General features: G+C 38.6%; 1 protein-coding gene across 2 annotated transcripts in view; it reads left to right on the top strand.

The window, feature by feature from the left end:
- Atad2 (ATPase family AAA domain containing 2) overlaps positions 1 to 17675 on the top strand; it is a 48200-nt gene extending 30525 nt beyond the window's left edge. For both annotated transcript variants that reach the window (XM_052747849.1, XM_052747850.1), the window contains exons 17-28: positions 19 to 151; positions 1689 to 1875; positions 2522 to 2707; positions 6746 to 6881; positions 8354 to 8550; positions 9205 to 9364; positions 11384 to 11506; positions 11614 to 11757; positions 12850 to 13236; positions 14863 to 14996; positions 15595 to 15723; positions 17077 to 17675. In XM_052747849.1, the coding sequence (XP_052603809.1) occupies positions 19 to 151; positions 1689 to 1875; positions 2522 to 2707; positions 6746 to 6881; positions 8354 to 8550; positions 9205 to 9364; positions 11384 to 11506; positions 11614 to 11757; positions 12850 to 13236; positions 14863 to 14996; positions 15595 to 15723; positions 17077 to 17121 (1961 nt within the window). In that variant the 3' untranslated portion in view covers positions 17122 to 17675. The remainder of the gene's footprint in view (positions 1 to 18; positions 152 to 1688; positions 1876 to 2521; positions 2708 to 6745; positions 6882 to 8353; positions 8551 to 9204; positions 9365 to 11383; positions 11507 to 11613; positions 11758 to 12849; positions 13237 to 14862; positions 14997 to 15594; positions 15724 to 17076) is intronic.
- The last annotated feature ends 480 nt before the right edge of the window (positions 17676 to 18155 follow it).

The following is an 18155-nucleotide window of genomic DNA, read 5'->3' as shown; positions in this document are numbered from 1 at the left end:
TTTATTATTATTTTGTAGATGTTTCTTGCCCTTTGCTAGAAAGTGATTTGGCATACAGTGATGATGATATACCATCGGTGTATGAAAATGGACTTTCTCAAAAACCCTTTAATCAGGCAAAAGAAAATTTAAATTTTCTTCATTTAAATAGGTATGTTTTCCCTGCAAATGAATGTTTTGGTATGTAAATTCCATAAAAATAAGTGAAATTTGTTTGACAAGGTAAAAGATGCTAGCCAATCAGCTTTTTATTTGAGTTAAAATATCAGAGCTGGCAAGAGGGTTCAATTGGTTAAGTGCTTGCATTTCGAACATGAAAACCTACTGTTGAGAATGGTGGTGTGTCCTTGTAATTCCAGTACTGGGGAGCCAGGATCCCTGGGACTCACTAGCCAGCTAGGCTAACCTAATTGGTGAACTCCATATCAGTAAGAGAGAGAGAGACTCAGTCTCACTGGAGGTAGTTAGTGTTCCTGAGGATGGCACCTGAGGGTGTCCTCTAGCCTGCACCACGCGTGTGCACACATTAAAGAATATCAAAGTTTGGGTATGAAGAGATAGCTAAGCAGTTAAGAGCACTGGCTGCTCTTCCAGAGGACCTAGGTTCAATTCCCAGCACTCACATGGCAGCTCATAACCATCTGTAATTCCAGTTCCAGGAGACACAACATCTTCTGGCCTCCACTGTATGCAAGTGGTGAAAACATGCATTCAGTACTCATGCACATAAATTTTTTTAAATAACAAATTTTGACCAGGTGTGGTGGCATACACCTTTAATCCCACATTTGGAAGACAGGGTTAGATGGATTTCTTAATAGTTTGAGTCCAGCCTCACCTGTGTTATCGAGTTCTAGGACAGCTAGAGCTATATAGTGAAACCCTGTGTGGCTAGTTTTCTCCTGCCTGGCCCACAGTCAGGACAAATCTCTCTCACCTGCCAGTCCCACAGCCACTCAGACCCGACCAAGTAAACACAGAGACTTATATTGGTTACAAACTGTATGGCCGTGGCAGGCTTCTTGCTAACTGTTCTTACAGCTTAAATTAATCCATTTCCATTTATCTATACCTTGCCACATGTCTCGTGGCTTACCGGCATCTTCACATGCTGGTTGTCATCGAGGAGGCTGGCAGTGTCTCTCTGATTCAGCCTTCCACTTCCCAGCTTTATTCTCCTCCTTGTCCCGCCTACACTTCCTGCCTAGCCAATGGCCAATCAGTGTTTTATTTATTGACTAATCAGCAACACATTTGCCATACAGAACATCCACAGCAACCCTGTCTTAAAAAAGAAGAAAATTCGCCGGGCGGTGGTGGCGCACGCCTTTAATCCCAGCACTCGGGAGGCAGAGCCAGGCGGATCTCTGTGAGTTCGAGGCCAGCCTGGGCTACCAAGTGAGTCCCAGGAAAGGCGCAAAGCTACACAGAGAAACCCTGTCTCGAAAAACCAAAAAAACAAAACAAAACAAAACAAAACAAAAAAAAAGAAGAAGAAAATTCAAAATGTGTTGTGGCTGTCATTATGATGTAAAAGTATTCTTAAATTTGGCACAATCATTGTGAGAAACCCAGCCATGTTATAATTGGCTAGTCAAATGAGCAAGGCTTCTGAAGTCTTGTAATTGGCAATTTAAGGGAAACATTTACATTTTTCCCCAAAATACAGCTTATTAATTTTTTTTCAGAAATGCCTGTTACCAACCTATGTCTTTTCGGCCAAGATTATTAATAGTGGGAGAACCAGGATTTGGACAGAGTTCTCACTTGGCACCAGCTGTCATCCATGCTTTGGAAAAATTTACTGTATATACATTAGACATTCCTGTTCTTTTTGGCATCAGTACTACATCTCCTGAAGAGACATGTTCCCAGGTAAGTTGTTTTCCAGCCAGCAAGTTATAAAGCAGTCATTCAGAGACAAAGTTCAGAGTTGACTCCGGTTTTGAACTTCAACTTAAAAAAAACAAACAAACAAAAACCTGACTTAAAGCTTACAAAATAGAAGTGTATAATTGCTTAGTTATTAAATAGTATATATTTTATTTCTCATATCTACCACTTAACATCCGTATGACCTTGGGCAATTTATTAGATCTCTCTACTTCATTTTTTCCTGTTTGCAAGGTGTGATATAATTTGGCTGTTGTGAGAATTGAAGTTCTTAAGACAATGACTGTTCTTTAGTCCACAAATATTCTATTTGTTTATCAAATGTTTCTGTTGTTGATATGTTTTGATTTAATTGGTGAATGTAAAACTATTTTATATTTGTATACTTGTTTAACCTTGGTTATACAGCAGAATAGTCTTTTAGTTTTCTTGGCCTGTTTCCTAGGTGATTGAATAAATTGTTTTCCCCCAAATGAGCTTTTATTAAACATTTAAAGGAGTTGTGAGGGTTTTTCGAAAGAAGCATTCAAGAAATTTGAAGGTTTTATGTGAAAATCCTGGGAAGTTGTTTGGGCACTAGTATTACTAATGTGCTGACTTTAAAACCAAATATTTTTTGTTTTATTAGACGATTCGTGAAGCTAAGAGAACAGCACCCAGCATAGTCTATGTCCCACATATCCACTTGTGGTGGGAAATAGTTGGACCAACACTCAAAGCCACATTTATGACATTATTACAGAATATACCTTCATTTGCTCCAGTTTTACTACTTGCCACTTCTGACAAACCATATTCTGCTTTGCCTGAAGAGGTAATTTATGGGGGGAATTTGCTATTCTTTAAGTTTTCTTATGCCAGAATAAAAACACTGTAAAATTTCTAGTGCTACTGAAGTAAATGAAACATAAGAAAGTCTTATCAGATACACCATGGTTAGCTGTTTGTGTTGTGTGCTCACTGTTAAGAATGTACATGTCTGGTAAGGAGATACATATTTTTTCTGTTGCAGAAATAGTGTTATATGACAAACTGTTCTGCTATATTTACCTTCCAGTGTGCCTTTTTTTTAAAGATTTATTTATTATGTATGCAGTGTTCTGTCTGCAAGTATGTCTGCAATTTTACCTGCAAACCAGAAGGGGGCAACAGATCTCATTAGGGATGGCTGTGAGCCACCATGTGGTTGCTGGGAATTGAACTTAGGACCTCTGGAAGAGCAGCCAGTGTTCTTAACCACTGAGCCATCTCTCCAGCCCCCGCCCCCACCTCACCCCTATGTCTTTTTTTTTTTTTTTTTTTTTAAGATTTATTTATTATGTATATAATATGCCTGTATGCCAGAAGAGGGCACCAGATCTCATTGATGGTTGTGAGCCACCATGTGATTGCTGGGAATTGAACTTAGGACCTCTGGAAGAACAGCCACTGCTCTTAACCTCAAGGTCATCTCTCCAGCCCCTATGTGTCTTTTTTTTTTTTGTTACTGTTTTTCAAGATGGTTATTTTGCATAACCCTGGCTGGCTTGGAACTCACAGAGATCCACATGCCTCTGCCTTCCAAGTGTTGAGATTAAAGGCATGTGCCACCACCACTGGCCTTCAATGTGTCTTCTGAATTAATCAATATTTAACTAATCTTCCTTTATGAGTTGCATGTTCTTGTTCGTTATCTTGTAATGAGTTATAACTTATAAGTTAAATCCCTGGTAATAGGTTAGCTATTATTTTGGTTGTTGTTTTTTTCTGTTTTTCTTTCTTGCTTTTCTTTTTTCTTTTTCTTTTTCTTTTTTTTTGAGACAGTGTCTCCCTTTGTAGTCCTGGCTGTCCTAGAACTGTAGACCAGGCTGGTCTTGAACTCAGAAATCTGCCTATTTCTGTTTCTTGGTGAGAAGCATTGAAGATAATGAGATTACACTTTTGGCAACAAGTATGAATTTTGGGTTTGTTGTTGTCGTTCTGGTTTTTTTCCTTGGGGGAGGGGGTGCCAGACATCAAATAGAGTGACTAGTACATGCTAACCACATACTCTACCACTGAGCTATAGTTCTAGCAAAAATGGTTTTTTTTAACTATTTCTTATTCTTCGAAAGTTTCGTGTTTTTATACAATGTATATTGATGATATCCACCTACTATTACCTGCCACCTACCTCATCTACCTCTCAATTTCATGACTTGACCTTCTGAGCCTAATTATTGCTGTTCATGTATACGTGGGTGTGTGACCATCCACTAAGGCATGAGCAGCCTTCCAGTGGCCTTCTTCTCAGAAGAAGATGACCCTCCCTCAACAGCCATCCAATGCTAATAGTTTATCCAATAGGGAGAGCCTCAGCGATACCTCCCCCATTCATGCTGGAATTTTGATGAGCAGGTGACCACATCTATTGTGAGTTGATGTGTGCAACTGCTACATCATGCCCCAAAATTAGCATTTCATAGTTCTCCCCATATGCGGGCTCTTTCCACTTCCTCTTCTTTCCAGTTCCCTGAGCATTGAATGATGACCCCATCTGTAGCTGAATACTCAGTTGCTTATACTCAGCACTTGGACTAGTTATGAATTTGTGCATTAAGCTCTACCCACTGTATAAAGCTTCTCTGACCGAAGTTGAGAGCTATATAAATCTATAGGTATAGTCATGAATGTTTAGAATGCAGTTTGACAACATAGCTGTTTAGCAAAACAATAGTAGGTTCCCCACTAAGGCCTATGATCTTTTTCAATTCTAGGCTTTTGATCAGGTTTACAATACCAGACACTAAATCTCTTCTGTAGAGCAGATCTTATATCCGATCAGATAGTATTGGGTTAACCCCATAACCATCATGTCACTATTGTGTCAGTGGGTACATCTTGCTTCAGGTCAGTGTTGTAGTGGGTCCAGTCCTGGATAAGAAGACTATTTATGCTTTTCTCCCTTAGCTGCCTATATAGCACCTTCTGGCACTATGTAAGCTAGCCAGTAAGTAGAGTTTCCTAAGAGTTTTCAGGTTGTTGTCTTTTGACATTGATGTCTTATGTTTACTTAATTGAGTGATGTCTTCAGCAGTAGAGTCTTATCATCTAGTTATGGTACACAAACCAAACCAAGAGCAATGGCCATGGTTTGTGGGGTTTTGTTTGTTTTGTTTTTGTTCCTTTGAGGCCTTCCTGACCAATAATTTGTAGGGAGATGTCATGTGTCTGGCACTGAGATTTTCATTTTACTGCTTTATCTTCTGGGAGCAGTATTGTTCACTCATAGAGGGTACTTCTGTTCAAACTCCCATTTTTGTAACCTAAATTCAGTGAAATATATTCTAGTACATTTTGTAAGGGTGTGGCACAAAATGAGGAATTGCTTTTTGGTTTTTTTTTTGGTTTTTTTTTTTTTTTTGCTGTTTTTTTCAAGGCAAGGTTTCTCTGTGTAGCCCTGGCTGTTCTGGTACTTGCTCTGTGGATCAGGCTGGCATGGAACTTAAGAGACCACCTATCTTCTGGGTGCTGGAATTGAAGGCGTGTGATGCCACCACCTGGCAAAATTGTTTATTTGTAAATGAATAATTTGTATGGGTATAAATAAATCATTCAGCTTTGAACTTCTTGTTTTCAGTGAATCATTGATTAGACCATAATGTGTATAAGGATAGTGTTTCATTTTTTACACTTGGTGGTGTAAGTGCTGGCCTTATCTGTGATAGAGCACTTGAATACAACATCCCCAAGTCCCTGGCTTCGATCCCTATGACCTGAAAAAGAGAAAAGTGCTCACAAGCAGGATAGCTATGTCATACATGAACACTATTGGATTCTCATAACTCATCATGGACTGCAAATAATGTCATCAGTGAAACAGAAAATTTTATGAATCCCCAAATGACACTGCAGTGGGATTAGGCTGATAAAGGTAATAATTAAATTTGTACATGAATTTGAAAGATGGAAATGATGTGCTCTGAGTTAGTGCCAAGAAGAACTTGAAGGAACTCTTGGACAATTCTCGTTTTCTTACTCGGCAGCCCTAGCTGGGCTGGAATTCCTATGTAGACCAAGCTGTCCTTGAACTGATTCACAGAGTACTAGGATCAAAGACACATACCACCACACCTAGTGACATTTCTATTGTCTACACATACTGGCTTTTGTGAATACTGCTATCAGTTATTGGTGTATAGATATCTTTACATTGTCCCTTTCATTTCTTTTGAATGTATACCTAGAAGTGGAATTGTTTGATCACATAATAATTTTTTGTAAAACCATGTTGTTTCCCACAATAGTTGAACCATTTTTCATTCCTCCACTTTTCAGCAATACTTGTTTTTGAGTCAGTGTTCTTTTTAGAACACTGATTCCCTTTTCATGTCTTAACATTTTACTTTAGGTTGTGAGAGTTAATTGAATAACCTCAGTAAGCCCTTTACATAAATTAGTAACAACAGTTACTATATTCTAGTTGGATTCTTGAATTCTAAAGATGATCTGATGTTTAGTTACTAATCTAGCACACGTATATCCATATTTAATTCTGTATGTATGGGTGCCCTGCCTGCTTGCATGTTTGTGTGCCACATGTGTGCAGTGCCTATAGAGGCCAGAAGAAGGCATTGGGTCCCTTGGAACTGGAGGTGCTGATGGTTGTGAGCTGCCATGGTGATGCTAGGAATCAGACCTGGGTCCTCAGGAAGAGCTGCAAGTGCTCTTAACCACTGAGCCATCTCTCAGGCCTCTGTCTCCTTTAAAAGACATATATTTAATTTTTTTTATTAGAAATATGTGTTTAACATACTGTTGAATTAACTGCAGTAATGTACATTGTGTGTTTGCATATATGTATATTCTGTATGTGTTACATTTTTTTTTTAAGGTACAAGAATTGTTTACCCATGATTATGGAGAAATTTTTAATGTCCAGTTACCAGATAAAGAAGAACGGACCAAATTTTTTGAAGACTTAATTTTAAAACAAGCTGCAAAGCCTCCTGTGTCAAAAAAGAAAGCAGGTTAGTTATCTCAGCTAATAGACAATAATTTTAAGAAAATGGAACTAAATAATAGCTAATATAATTGACATCTACCTGATAGCACAAACCCAAACCCTCAGTTATGAGGGTGACATGTTTACTATTTAAAATACCTCTGCTTCCTGCTAAAATGGACTAAAACTTCTTAAGGCACATAAGATGTTTCATAGAATAGCCCCAAACTGTCCTTCCAGGCTCATTTTGGAAACTCTATGTTTTCTCTTTTAAAGATTTATTTTTAATTGTCTGGAGGTATACACACATGAGAGCTGGTGCCAGTGAAGGCCAAAATAGGGTGGTTGAATCCCTTGGAGCTGGAGTTTTAAGCAGTTTGAGCTGCCTGATTTGAGTTCTAGGAACTGAGTGCAGATCCTCTGTGAGATCAGGATGTGGTCTTAACCACTGAGCCACCTCTCTACCTCTGGTACTGTATTCTTACCTATACTACCAGCACCTCTCTGTTAAACTATCCTTAAAATACACACAGCATCGCAGTTTCACTTCTGGTTCTTGTAAAGCTTCTATCTTTATCCCTCATTGCTGCTTAAAGAGCTACTTAGCTTGGGACTAGAGTTACAGATATCAGTGCTGGGAATGAATCCAGGTCCTCTGCAGGATTGACAGATGCTCTTAACTGCTGAGCTCTCTTTTTTTTTTTTTTTGGTTTTTCGAGACAGGGTTTCTCTGTGTAGCTTTGCGCCTTTCCTGGAACTCACTTGGTAGCCCAGGCTGGCCTCGAACTCACAGAGATCCGCCTGGCTCTGCCTCCCGAGTGCTGGGATTAAAGGCGTGCGCCACCACCGCCCGGCTCTGAGCTCTCTTGAGAAAGGGCTCCTCTCATTTCTCCTCCTCCTCCTCCCCTTCCTCCTCTTCTCTTTTCTTCTCTTTTGGTTTTTCAAGACAGGCTTTATCTGTGTGGCCTTGACTGTCTTAGGACTCATTCTGTAGACCAGGCTGGCCTCACTCATGGAGATCTGCCTGCCTCTGCTCCTGCATGCTAGGATTAAAGGCATGGGCTACCACTGCCTGGCTTAATTTATTTTTTATTTGTTTATTGTGTGTGTGCATGCATAGGTCACTCCTGGAACTCAGGTCATGGGGCCACCTCCAGTCCCCTTTCTCATTTCTTTTAATCCTGCGTATTGTCTTATTTTCTTAAAGGAAATTAAAATTTGATATATTTGGAGCATCACATATTTTTTCATTAGTCTATAAACTAAAGACTTTGTAGTTACAATATTCTTGTTTTAGGAATAATGTATTTTCAAAGTTTGCAAATTTTTCTGGAGTGCATGTAGGGATAGAGATTGTGGGAGTATTTTTCTAAATTTTTGGTTTCCTATCAGTTGTAAGGAAAATAACCCCTCAAAGCCTTGTTCTGTTTGCATTGAGTCACTTGTTTCCCTCCGTTTTGGGGAGGCTGTTAACTAAACTCTTCCGTCCTTGTGAAGTTTTGCAGGCCTTGGAGGTGCTCCCAGTGGCACCACCACCCGAACCAAGACCGCTGACAGCAGAAGAAGTTAAACAGCTGGAGGAACAAGAAGAAGACACGTTTAGAGAACTCAGGATTTTCTTAAGAAATGTCACACATAGGCTTGCTATTGATAAGCGATTCCGAGTCTTTACCAAGCCTGTTGACCCTGATGAGGTACTAATTTCCTCTTTGGATGAGATATGTTTAAACCATAATGATAGAAAAGCAGAAAGTTTGAATAGTAGTTCATGTAGGTGTCCTGCTGTCCTGAACTTGTTTTCTCTATGTGGACACATGAACTAGTGTCTTGAGTATGTATAGACTTGAAGAACTATCTAATGTATTTCCTTTGTTGCAGAGAATTAATAGTTAGCTTTTATACCCAGCTAGACAAAAGGAATTTGAGAATGTTTTAATTCCACATGGTATTACCATTATTTATAGAATGAAAATTAAGCTTAGAGTCAGACTTTTTGGTTTTTGAAACAGGGACTTGCTTTGTAGTCCAAGCTGGCCTGGAATTTGCCGTGTAGTCTAGGCTACTGTGGAGCTCAACATCCTCCTGTTTTAGTGTCCTGAGTGCTGGAATTACAGGCTTGTGTCGCAATAGTTTGCAGAGTTCTTTCTAAGTCAACATTGAAGGATGGGTGACAGTTGCATAAGGAAAGAAATGGTGGATATTACTGGAGAATATAACTGACCAAGAATAGGAGTAAATATAATGCAGAAATAGGTTAACATAGAATGAAAGTATTCATATAAATATGGTACCCTTATTTATACTATTTCCTCTGTACTAAGTGATTTGGTCATTTGCTTGAATTTTAGGTGCCTGATTATGTCACTGTAATAAAGCAACCAATGGACCTTTCATCTATAATCAGTAAAATTGATTTACATAAGTATCTGACTGTGAAAGACTATTTGAGGGATATTGATCTAATCTGTAGTAATGCTTTAGAATACAACCCAGATAGAGATCCTGGAGGTGAGCATTAGTGAATTCCTTTTCAGGGGGTGGTATGGGGGCTACTAACATTTAATGAGGGTTGATGGTTGGTTGGTTGGTTGGTTGGTTTTTAAAGCCAGGTATTATATTAATATTTTACATTAAAAAAATACCAGCCGGGCGGTGGTGGCGCACGCCTTTAATCCCAGCACTCAGGAGGCAGAGGCAGGCGGATCTTTGTGAGTTCGAGGCCAGCCTGGTCTACAGAGCGAGTTCCAGGAACAGCACAAAGCTACACAGAGAAACCCTGTCTCGGGAAAAAAAAAAAAAAAAAAATACCATATAATTCTCATAGTAGCCTTATCCCATTCTACAGCTGAGAAAGGTATAGTTTAGGAAGATTAAAACTTTGCTTGGAGTCACAGTGCCAGGAAAGGATAAGGGCAGAATTTGAATGCCTTTTTTTTTTTTTTTTTTTTTTTTTTTTTTCACTGAAGTTCCCAAATATTAACCACATAATATATCCTTTAATGTAGTGGTTGTTAGCCTTTAATACAGTTCCCCATGTTGTGACCCCCCAACCATAAAGTTATTTCGTTGCTGCTTCATAACTAATTTTGTTATTGTTATGAGATGTAATGTAAATATTTGATATTCAGGATATCTGATATGCAATCCCCTGTGGGGTTGTGACCCACCAGTTGAGAACCACTACTCTAATGAGACAAAATAGCTTGTTTATGCTTTCTGAAAGTGGAAAGATAAACACTAATAGAATGGATTTCAAAGTATTCCCTTTTTAAGATTTAAAAGCATTTTTTTTTAGTTTTCTTTTAATGATTTATTTACCCTTATTTTATGTGCATTGGTATTTTGCCTGCATGTATATCTGTATGAGAGTGTCTAATCCCCTGGAACTGGAGTTACAGACAGTTGTGAACTGCCATGTAGGTTCTGGGAATTGAACCTTGGTCCTTTAGAAGAGCAGCCAGTGCTCTTAACTGAGCCATCTCTCAAGCCTCTCAAAATGTTCTTTTAGTTAAAACATACCTTTTTTGCTGTTTTGGGACAGCCCTGACTGGCCTTAAAGTTAGGGTAATCCTGTCTCTGCCTCTCAGGTGCTGGGATTACAGGCATGTGCTGTTATGCTTGGATACATTTATATTACATAAATAATAGAGTATAATGCTTGCCTAATATTAATAGTAATATTAAAAGTGTGTGTCCAAAGATATATATGTGTGTATATAAGTCCCTATATAGAGAGAGTTAATTGGACTATCATTAGACCTCTAAAAGGTGGTACTTACAAATTAGAATGATTTATGTAGGTAACTATTAAAAGTTCCTTTTGTTCTTTTTGGGGTAGTTTGTTTGTAACAGGGTCTCACAGTGTAGCCCTTGTTGGCCTAAAACTCAGAGATCTGCCTACCTCTGCTTTCCCAGGGCTGGGATTAAAGAATGCTAGCCCCATGTTAATATGGTGTAGCTCAGGTTGACCTTGACCTGGCTGCAGTTAAGAGTGACCTGCTTCCCCTTTTCAGTCTCCTATGCTGGCATTAAAGGTATATTTGAAGAGTTCCTTAAAATAATTGAAAGCACACTGAACTATATATCCCTCTCCCTTTTTTCTGATATCTTATGGGGGAATCTTTTTTTTTGGTTTGGTTTGGTTTGGTTGGTTTGCTTTTTTGAGACAGGGTTTCTCTGTAGCTTTGGAGCCTTTCCTGGAACTCACTCTGTAGCCCAGGCTGATCTTGAACTCACAGAAATCCACCTGCTTCTGCCTCCTGAGTGCGGGGATTAAAGGGGTACGCCACCACCGCCCAGTTTATGGGGGAATCTTAATAGAGCACAGCAATAAAATGTTTTGGGTGTTGTCTGCTATATTGAATCAGATATCCAAATCTTTAAGTTATCACCCAAACCAAAATATAAAAGTTCTAGTAAATTTATTCGTTGAATGAAGTTAAGGAATTGTAATGATTACTATCTTTACCCAAAGTATTAAGTTTACTTTTGGAAAAATACTAAGAATTATATTTCTTCATTTCTCAGATCGTCTTATTAGGCATAGAGCCTGTGCTTTAAGAGACACTGCCTATGCAATAATTAAAGAAGAGCTTGATGAAGACTTTGAGCAGCTTTGTGAAGAAATTCAGGAATCTAGGAAGAAAAGAGGTAGGGAAATGCTTGAGCATCTGAAGATGATGCTTTGGATAAATCCTTTCATTCTTTGCATCATTTTGAGTTCTGGAAATAATTTCCAAATCCTGTCTATTTCTAAGGTTGTAGCTCCTCCAAATATGCACCATCTTATTACCACGTCATGCCAAAGCAAAACTCTACTCCTGCTGGTGAGAAAAGGTCAGATCAAGAGCAGAATGAAAAGCTAAAGGCACCTTGTACTCCTGTGGCTTGCAGCACCCCTGGTAAGGACTCTTGAGTTATCTTCATTTGTGAAGTTCTTCCATCCTCTCCCCGTGTCCTTTGTCTGCACTTTGCTTTGTTAATGCTTAGTAAATTACATCTATTTTGCTGATATCAAGCAACTAAACTGTAAAATAACCAGATCCTTCTCTTTTCCATATACATTTTGGCAAATACAGTTAGTTGCTCAACTACAAAGCCTTGGCGTGCTGAAGTTCTGCTCTTAACCACCCAAACACTCAGCTATCTTCCAAGGCCTATTAAATCTATTTCTGTAGTAGTCGTTCCTGCATTTTCTGTATACAGTTTACCCTGTATTCTCCCATTGTAACTTCTGCTGAGTTTCTTCCCAAGACAGATGAAGCATGATTTTACTGTATCACTTTAGACAGAATAGTGAAATTCTTTGTACTTTAGTTTCTTTCACTGTAAAGTGAAGGTGCTAATGGTAGCAAACCTCATCAGTTTACAAGTGAAATTCCGCCAGGCGGTGGTGGTGCACGCCTTTAATCCCAGCACTTGGGAGGCAGAGGCAGGCGGATCTCTGAGTTCGAGGCCAGCCTGGTCTACAAAGTGAATTCCAGGATAGGTGCAAAGCTACACAGAGAAACCCTGTCTTGAAAAAACAAAACAAAACAAAAAGTGAAATTCCAATGAATTAGTATGCATAACATGCTTACAAATATGGGCAGTATATCTTAGCAGTGTGAGTGTGGGTTATTTTAAGTGTTGCCTCTCAGTTACTCAGTTTATATCACATATTGCTGCTCAACTGTTATGTTGGTTTGGTTTTGGTTTTGGTTTTAGTTTTTTGTTGTTTTGTTTTTCGAGACAGGATTTCTCTGTGTGTCCCTGGCTGGCCTTGAACTCACACTGCCTCTGCTGGGATTAAAGGCATGTGCCCCTGCCACCAGGCCACTTCTCTGTCTTGTCACAGTACTTTACTTTGTCTGTATTCCAACCATATGAAAGTACTATGGTTCTTGATTGCTTTACCTTTTCATCTTTTTTTTTCTCTTTTTAAACTCTTCCTTAAAATTTAGAAAATTGTTAGATATTCTTTATCTTTTTTTCTTTTGTTACATTCCTTAAAGCTCAGTTGAAGAGGAAAGTTCGTAATAAATCAAAGTGGCATGTAGGTAACAGAATAAAGCGAAGGAAACTTTCACAAGCAAAAGACAATAGCCAAACTGCTATGAATAATCAAATCAGTGATACAGAGGAAAGTCAACATACAAGTGCAGAACACACTGAGCTTGGAAATACAGGAGAGTCTTCCATGGAAGAAAAGGAGAAGCAACATGCCTCTGAAAGCAACATGGACTTGAAAAATAACTCAAGTACCTCTAATACTGAGAATGAACATGAAGAGTCTAATCACACTACAGAGTGTACAGAATTGAGAGAAGAAAAAATTGGTTGCAATGGAGATGATTCTAGTTTTCAGGTTGTAGACATTGCTGATGAAAATGAATCAAAAGGTAAGTCTCACTTAACTCAATTCCTAAGCAAGTCATACATACCAATTCATTGTTTTTTGATGTCTTTCAGAGGACAAATGTTACCTAAGTAGAAAAATAGCATTATCTTTGCTTACCCTTTCAGCTAGTAGACCAAAACACCCATGTATACATATAATACAAATAAAATCTCAAAAAATTTTATGAAATTGAGTGCAACCACAGTGTTAGAGCAAACTACTGCACAAAAGAGAAGAGAAGCGGTGCGTAAAGGGGAGGGTTTGAAGAAAGAGGGAACCAAAGATGCATATACTGTTTCTTCCCAGCTTTATGCTACAAAAGGAATACTAAATGAGTCAACTCAGTGCTCAAGGTCCTAAAAAGACATTGTTCAAATAAGAGATTATACCACCAGCGCCCAGCTTATTATTAACTTTTTTAGTAATCGGTATCCTGTTAATTGTTGAGAGAGAGTGATGCCATCCAATGCGTTTCAAGGTACTTGTTGTAGAATACCCTGAACATTCAATTTGAAGAATACTTCTTATATTGTTTTGGTTCCAGCAGTGTTTGTTTGTTTGCTTTAAGACAAAGTTTTACTAAGTAGCTGCAACTGGCCTAGAACTTATTTTGTAGACCAGAATGGTTTCAGAGATCATCTGCTTCTGCCTCCTGAGTACTGGGATTAAAGGCAGGCACTACCACACCCAGCTAAATATTTCTTATACCATATGCTGTTTTGGTTTTTTTTTTAAATGTAAATGGCATGTCATAATCTTATTTTTTCTTTTTATTATTATTATTATTAAGAGATTTTCTATTCATTTTACATACCAACCACAGATTCCCCTCACCTCCCTCCCCCCCCCAACCCCACCCATTCCCACCTCCTCCAAGGCAAGGTCTCCCATGGGGAGTCAGCAAAGCCTGGTACATTCAGTTGAGGCAGATCCAAGCCCCGCCCTCTGTACCAAGGCTGTGCAAGGTGCCCCACCGTAAGCACTGGGCTCCAAAAAGCCCACTCATGCATCAGGGACGGGTCCTGATCCCACTGCCTGGGGATCCCCTAAACAGGTCAAGCTAAACAACTGTCTTGCCTATCCAGAGGGCCTAGTCCAGTACCATGGGGGCTCCACAGCTATTGATCCACAGTTCGGCATGTCATAATCTTACAACAAAAAGATTAACCCAGAATCAGTGCTTATGTCCTAAGTACATGTGGGAGGCCAGCTGGGAGACCTGACTCCCACATTTTACCCCAGGATACTCTTGAGGAGTGAGGGATAAGAGATTTAGATATAAGGATAGAGGGGAGAGAAACAGCTGGAACACAGGATAGCCTTAGGAGGGCCCAGATCCTTATCCACCAGCCCCTCTGTCTCTTCTAAAGGACTATTTATAGGAATGCCAAGGGTGGAGCAAAAGACCTCCCCTTAGTTCAGCCTAGTGTAGACCCTTCAATCACCTGGAAACCATGCACTTGGTCAAGCAGTCTTCTAATGCAGCCCTGCTGGGTAAAGCAAGCTCAGATCTCACTAGGAAACCTTTGTGAGCCTCCACAAGTACATATTCTGTTATTAATGTAGTTATTATTTGCCTTAGGCGTTATGGTTGTGAACCAAATAATTGTTTGATTTTTCACTTTAGAAATGTGTATTCTGCGAATGACTCGAGCTAGACGTTCCCAGGTGGAACAGCAGCAGCTCATCAGCGTGGAGAAGGCTCTGGCGATTCTCTCTCAGCCTACACCCTCACTTGTTGTGGACCATAAACGTTTAAAAGTATGTTAAGCTGAAATCATAATGCTTTCACTAGGCATTTTTCTCTTCCTCACACACTGGATTGCAGGCTAGTAGATTAGCTACATACAGATTCCTCTTAGCTTCCTTGTCCTTCAGAAAAAGCTCTTCTGAACTGGAGAGCTGGCTCAGGTTAAGAGCTCTGGCTGCTCTTCAGGACCTAGTTTTAATCCCTAGCACCCATATGGTGGTTTAACGAATACCTTTAACTTCAGTCTGCTGGGATCCAGCGCCCTCTTCTGGCCTCTGGGCAGTAGGCATGCACATAGCATACCTTAAATATTTAAGTAAATAGTTGGGTTTTTTTTTTTGTTTGTTTTTTTGGTCTGGAGGAGTTTGTGTATACAGTTGAAATGAGCAACTTATGCTGTAGTTTGGGGATAATACGAGTTCCCCAAGGCCAAGGCTGGTGTCACAGAATGAAGGAAATGTGAAAGAATCATTGCTAGAAGCTGCCATGTCTCAGCAATGGCTTAGTCTGCCCATATGCTGCCTTTATAACAGTTCGCTAAGCATTCAGAATTAAAAATCTTGTTGCAAGGAATTAATCTGGCACATATAAATCCTTGTTTTCTTTTAGAATCTTTTGAAGACTGTTGTTAAAAAAAGTCAGGAGTATAATATAGTCCAACTGGAAAACTTGTATGCAGTAATCAGCCAGTGTATCTATGAACATCGCAGGGACTATGACAAAACAGCACTTGTCCAGGTAAAGTTTTGACTTAAAACTGTTTTAGTTGTTTATTTTGAGACAGGATCTCTCCATGTAGCACTAATTATCTGGAACTCATTATGTAGACCAGGCTGACCTCAAACTCAGAGATCCACCTATTTCTGACTCCCCAGTGTGGGATTAAAGGTGTATACCCCCATGCCTAGCTAACCTGAAACATTTTATGTTCCTTTTGCCATATAATGACTGAAGCCTTTAACTTATAAAAATTTAAAGACCAACCAAGGTGCAGTGACACACACTTGTAATCCCAATATCTGGAGTGTAAACAGAAGGATCGTCTTCTGCTGTATAGCATGTTCAAGGCCAGCTTGGCTACAAAAAAAAAAAAAAAACTGTCTCAAAGGCCATTTTTATGTGAAGATTATGGATTCACAAGCTTGGTGTATCATAAGTCTAGAACTTCACGAGGTTGGCTTTATAATAACAAATAGCTCCATAGTATCAATAAAACTGAAAAATGTTTTGTGTATTTTAATGTAGATATGTAACTTTTTTTTTTTTTTTTTTTTTTTTTTGAGACAGAGTTACTCTATGTAGTTTTGGTGCCTGTCCAGGATCTTGCTCTGTAGACTAGGCTGGCCTCGAACTCACAGATCCGCCTAGCTCTGCCTCCCGAGTGCTGAGATTAAAGGCATGCACCACCGCTGCCTGGCAGTAACTTCTTTTAAAGTAGACTTTTACCCCTAAGATAATTTTTTAAGGCGGGTATGGTGATGTACACCTGGAATCACAAGTTTAGTCCAATCTGGTGACATAGTAAGACCCTTTCTCAAAAATAAAGATAGCCAACTTGTCTTTACTTGATCTTTATAGAAAGTATAGGAATATTAATTTTTTAAAAATAAATGTTGGGGCCGGGCGGTGGTGGCGCACGCCTTTAATCCCAGCACTCGGGAGGCAGAGCCAGGCGGATCTCTGTGAGTTCGAGGCCAGCCTGGACTACCAAGTGAGTTCCAGGAAAGGCGCAAAGCTACACAGAGAAACCCTGTCTCGAAAAAAAAAAAAAAAAAAAAAAAAAAATAAATGTTGGAGGCTACTTATGTTACCAGTCATTTTATATTTCTATAAAATATAAAATGTTAACCTGTGATATACCCACCTAGTATATGGAGAGGGGGTGTGTGTGTATTTAGTATACTAGGATATGTACATGCTATGTATAGAATACTATTGTTTACATTGTCTATGTGTACCAATAACTTACGAGATATTTACATGAATAATTAATATTCTTAAGGGTATTTATTTTTTTAAAAAATGAAATTATGTTTTTAGCTTTTTTCAATATTGAAATTTAACTATTTTTCTTTCCTGCCTTTTATATAGAAAATGGAGCAAGCAGTAGAAAACTTCAGTTGTTCCAGATCATGATGCCATTGCTTCAAGAATTTTTATATTCAATTCCTATTTAATTGTCTTCAGATATGTCTACATAACTAATGCAAGATAAGATGAAATCTTGCATCTTCAAGAAAAGATTAAAATAATAAAAGTATTTTAAATTTCCTGATATTTATGTACATGTGGTAAGATAACTGATAAGTCTTGGATGTTTGTTTGAGCAAAACACTGTAACAATAGTAATATTTCAATTGTGGCCAGATCTTAAGCTATTTTGGTAATTAATGTTTTGTCGCATTTAGTAATAATTTAGCAGCATTGGATTTGTTGTTGTTAGCTGAAGCACTTTTAACTTGACCATTCCTAGTAGATTACTGTGTCAGACCAGAATTATATCTGTTGTAGTTTTGCCATCTCTGTCTTTGTTTCCCTTTAATGCCTTTCTCTCATCTGCCAAAATTCAAATTGTGATCTGTAAGGGGGCCTCAAATACAATTCTGTACTGAGTATAAAAATTAATGTTTTCAGATTTTTATAATTCTAATTTGGGTTAATAAAGGTTTAAAACACCGTTTACTTTGTAATTACATACAAAACAAATGGATTAGTGACTAGTTTTTGTATTTGACAACTCTTGATCTTTCTACCATTGTATTTAGGTTATATTCTATAAATACTTTTATATGCATATATGACTATAAATGTAAATTTTGTATTACTGATACCAAAAATCCATTTCTTTCTTAAAGTTGAAACCATTTGCTTCTATTCACTCACTATTCGGTAGGACATGAAAACCTTTGCTTGCAGAACAGCATCTGTTGGAAGGCTTGTTTGAGAGGAATAGAAAATGGTAACTAAAGTGAGAGAGAGGCTATGGTTGTTGGTGAGGTAATGGGAAGGATGGAACCCTGGGCCCAGATCCCAGGCCCAGTGTACACTAAGCACATGCCTAGCTCAACAGTTTAGGTTTTAGTATAGTTGTATTATGTAGATATTTAAAAGATTTCTAAGATTCAGTAATTTGGATACTTTAATTAGTAGATGCTGCCTTATATACCTAT

This window comes from Peromyscus californicus, unplaced genomic scaffold (genome assembly GCF_007827085.1).
Source record: "Peromyscus californicus insignis strain IS unplaced genomic scaffold, ASM782708v3 Scaffold_20__1_contigs__length_68692818, whole genome shotgun sequence".
Taxonomy (NCBI): Eukaryota; Metazoa; Chordata; class Mammalia; order Rodentia; family Cricetidae; genus Peromyscus; species Peromyscus californicus.
The sequence above is the reverse complement of the archived record's forward strand: the minus strand, read 5'-3'. Positions and strand labels throughout refer to the sequence as shown.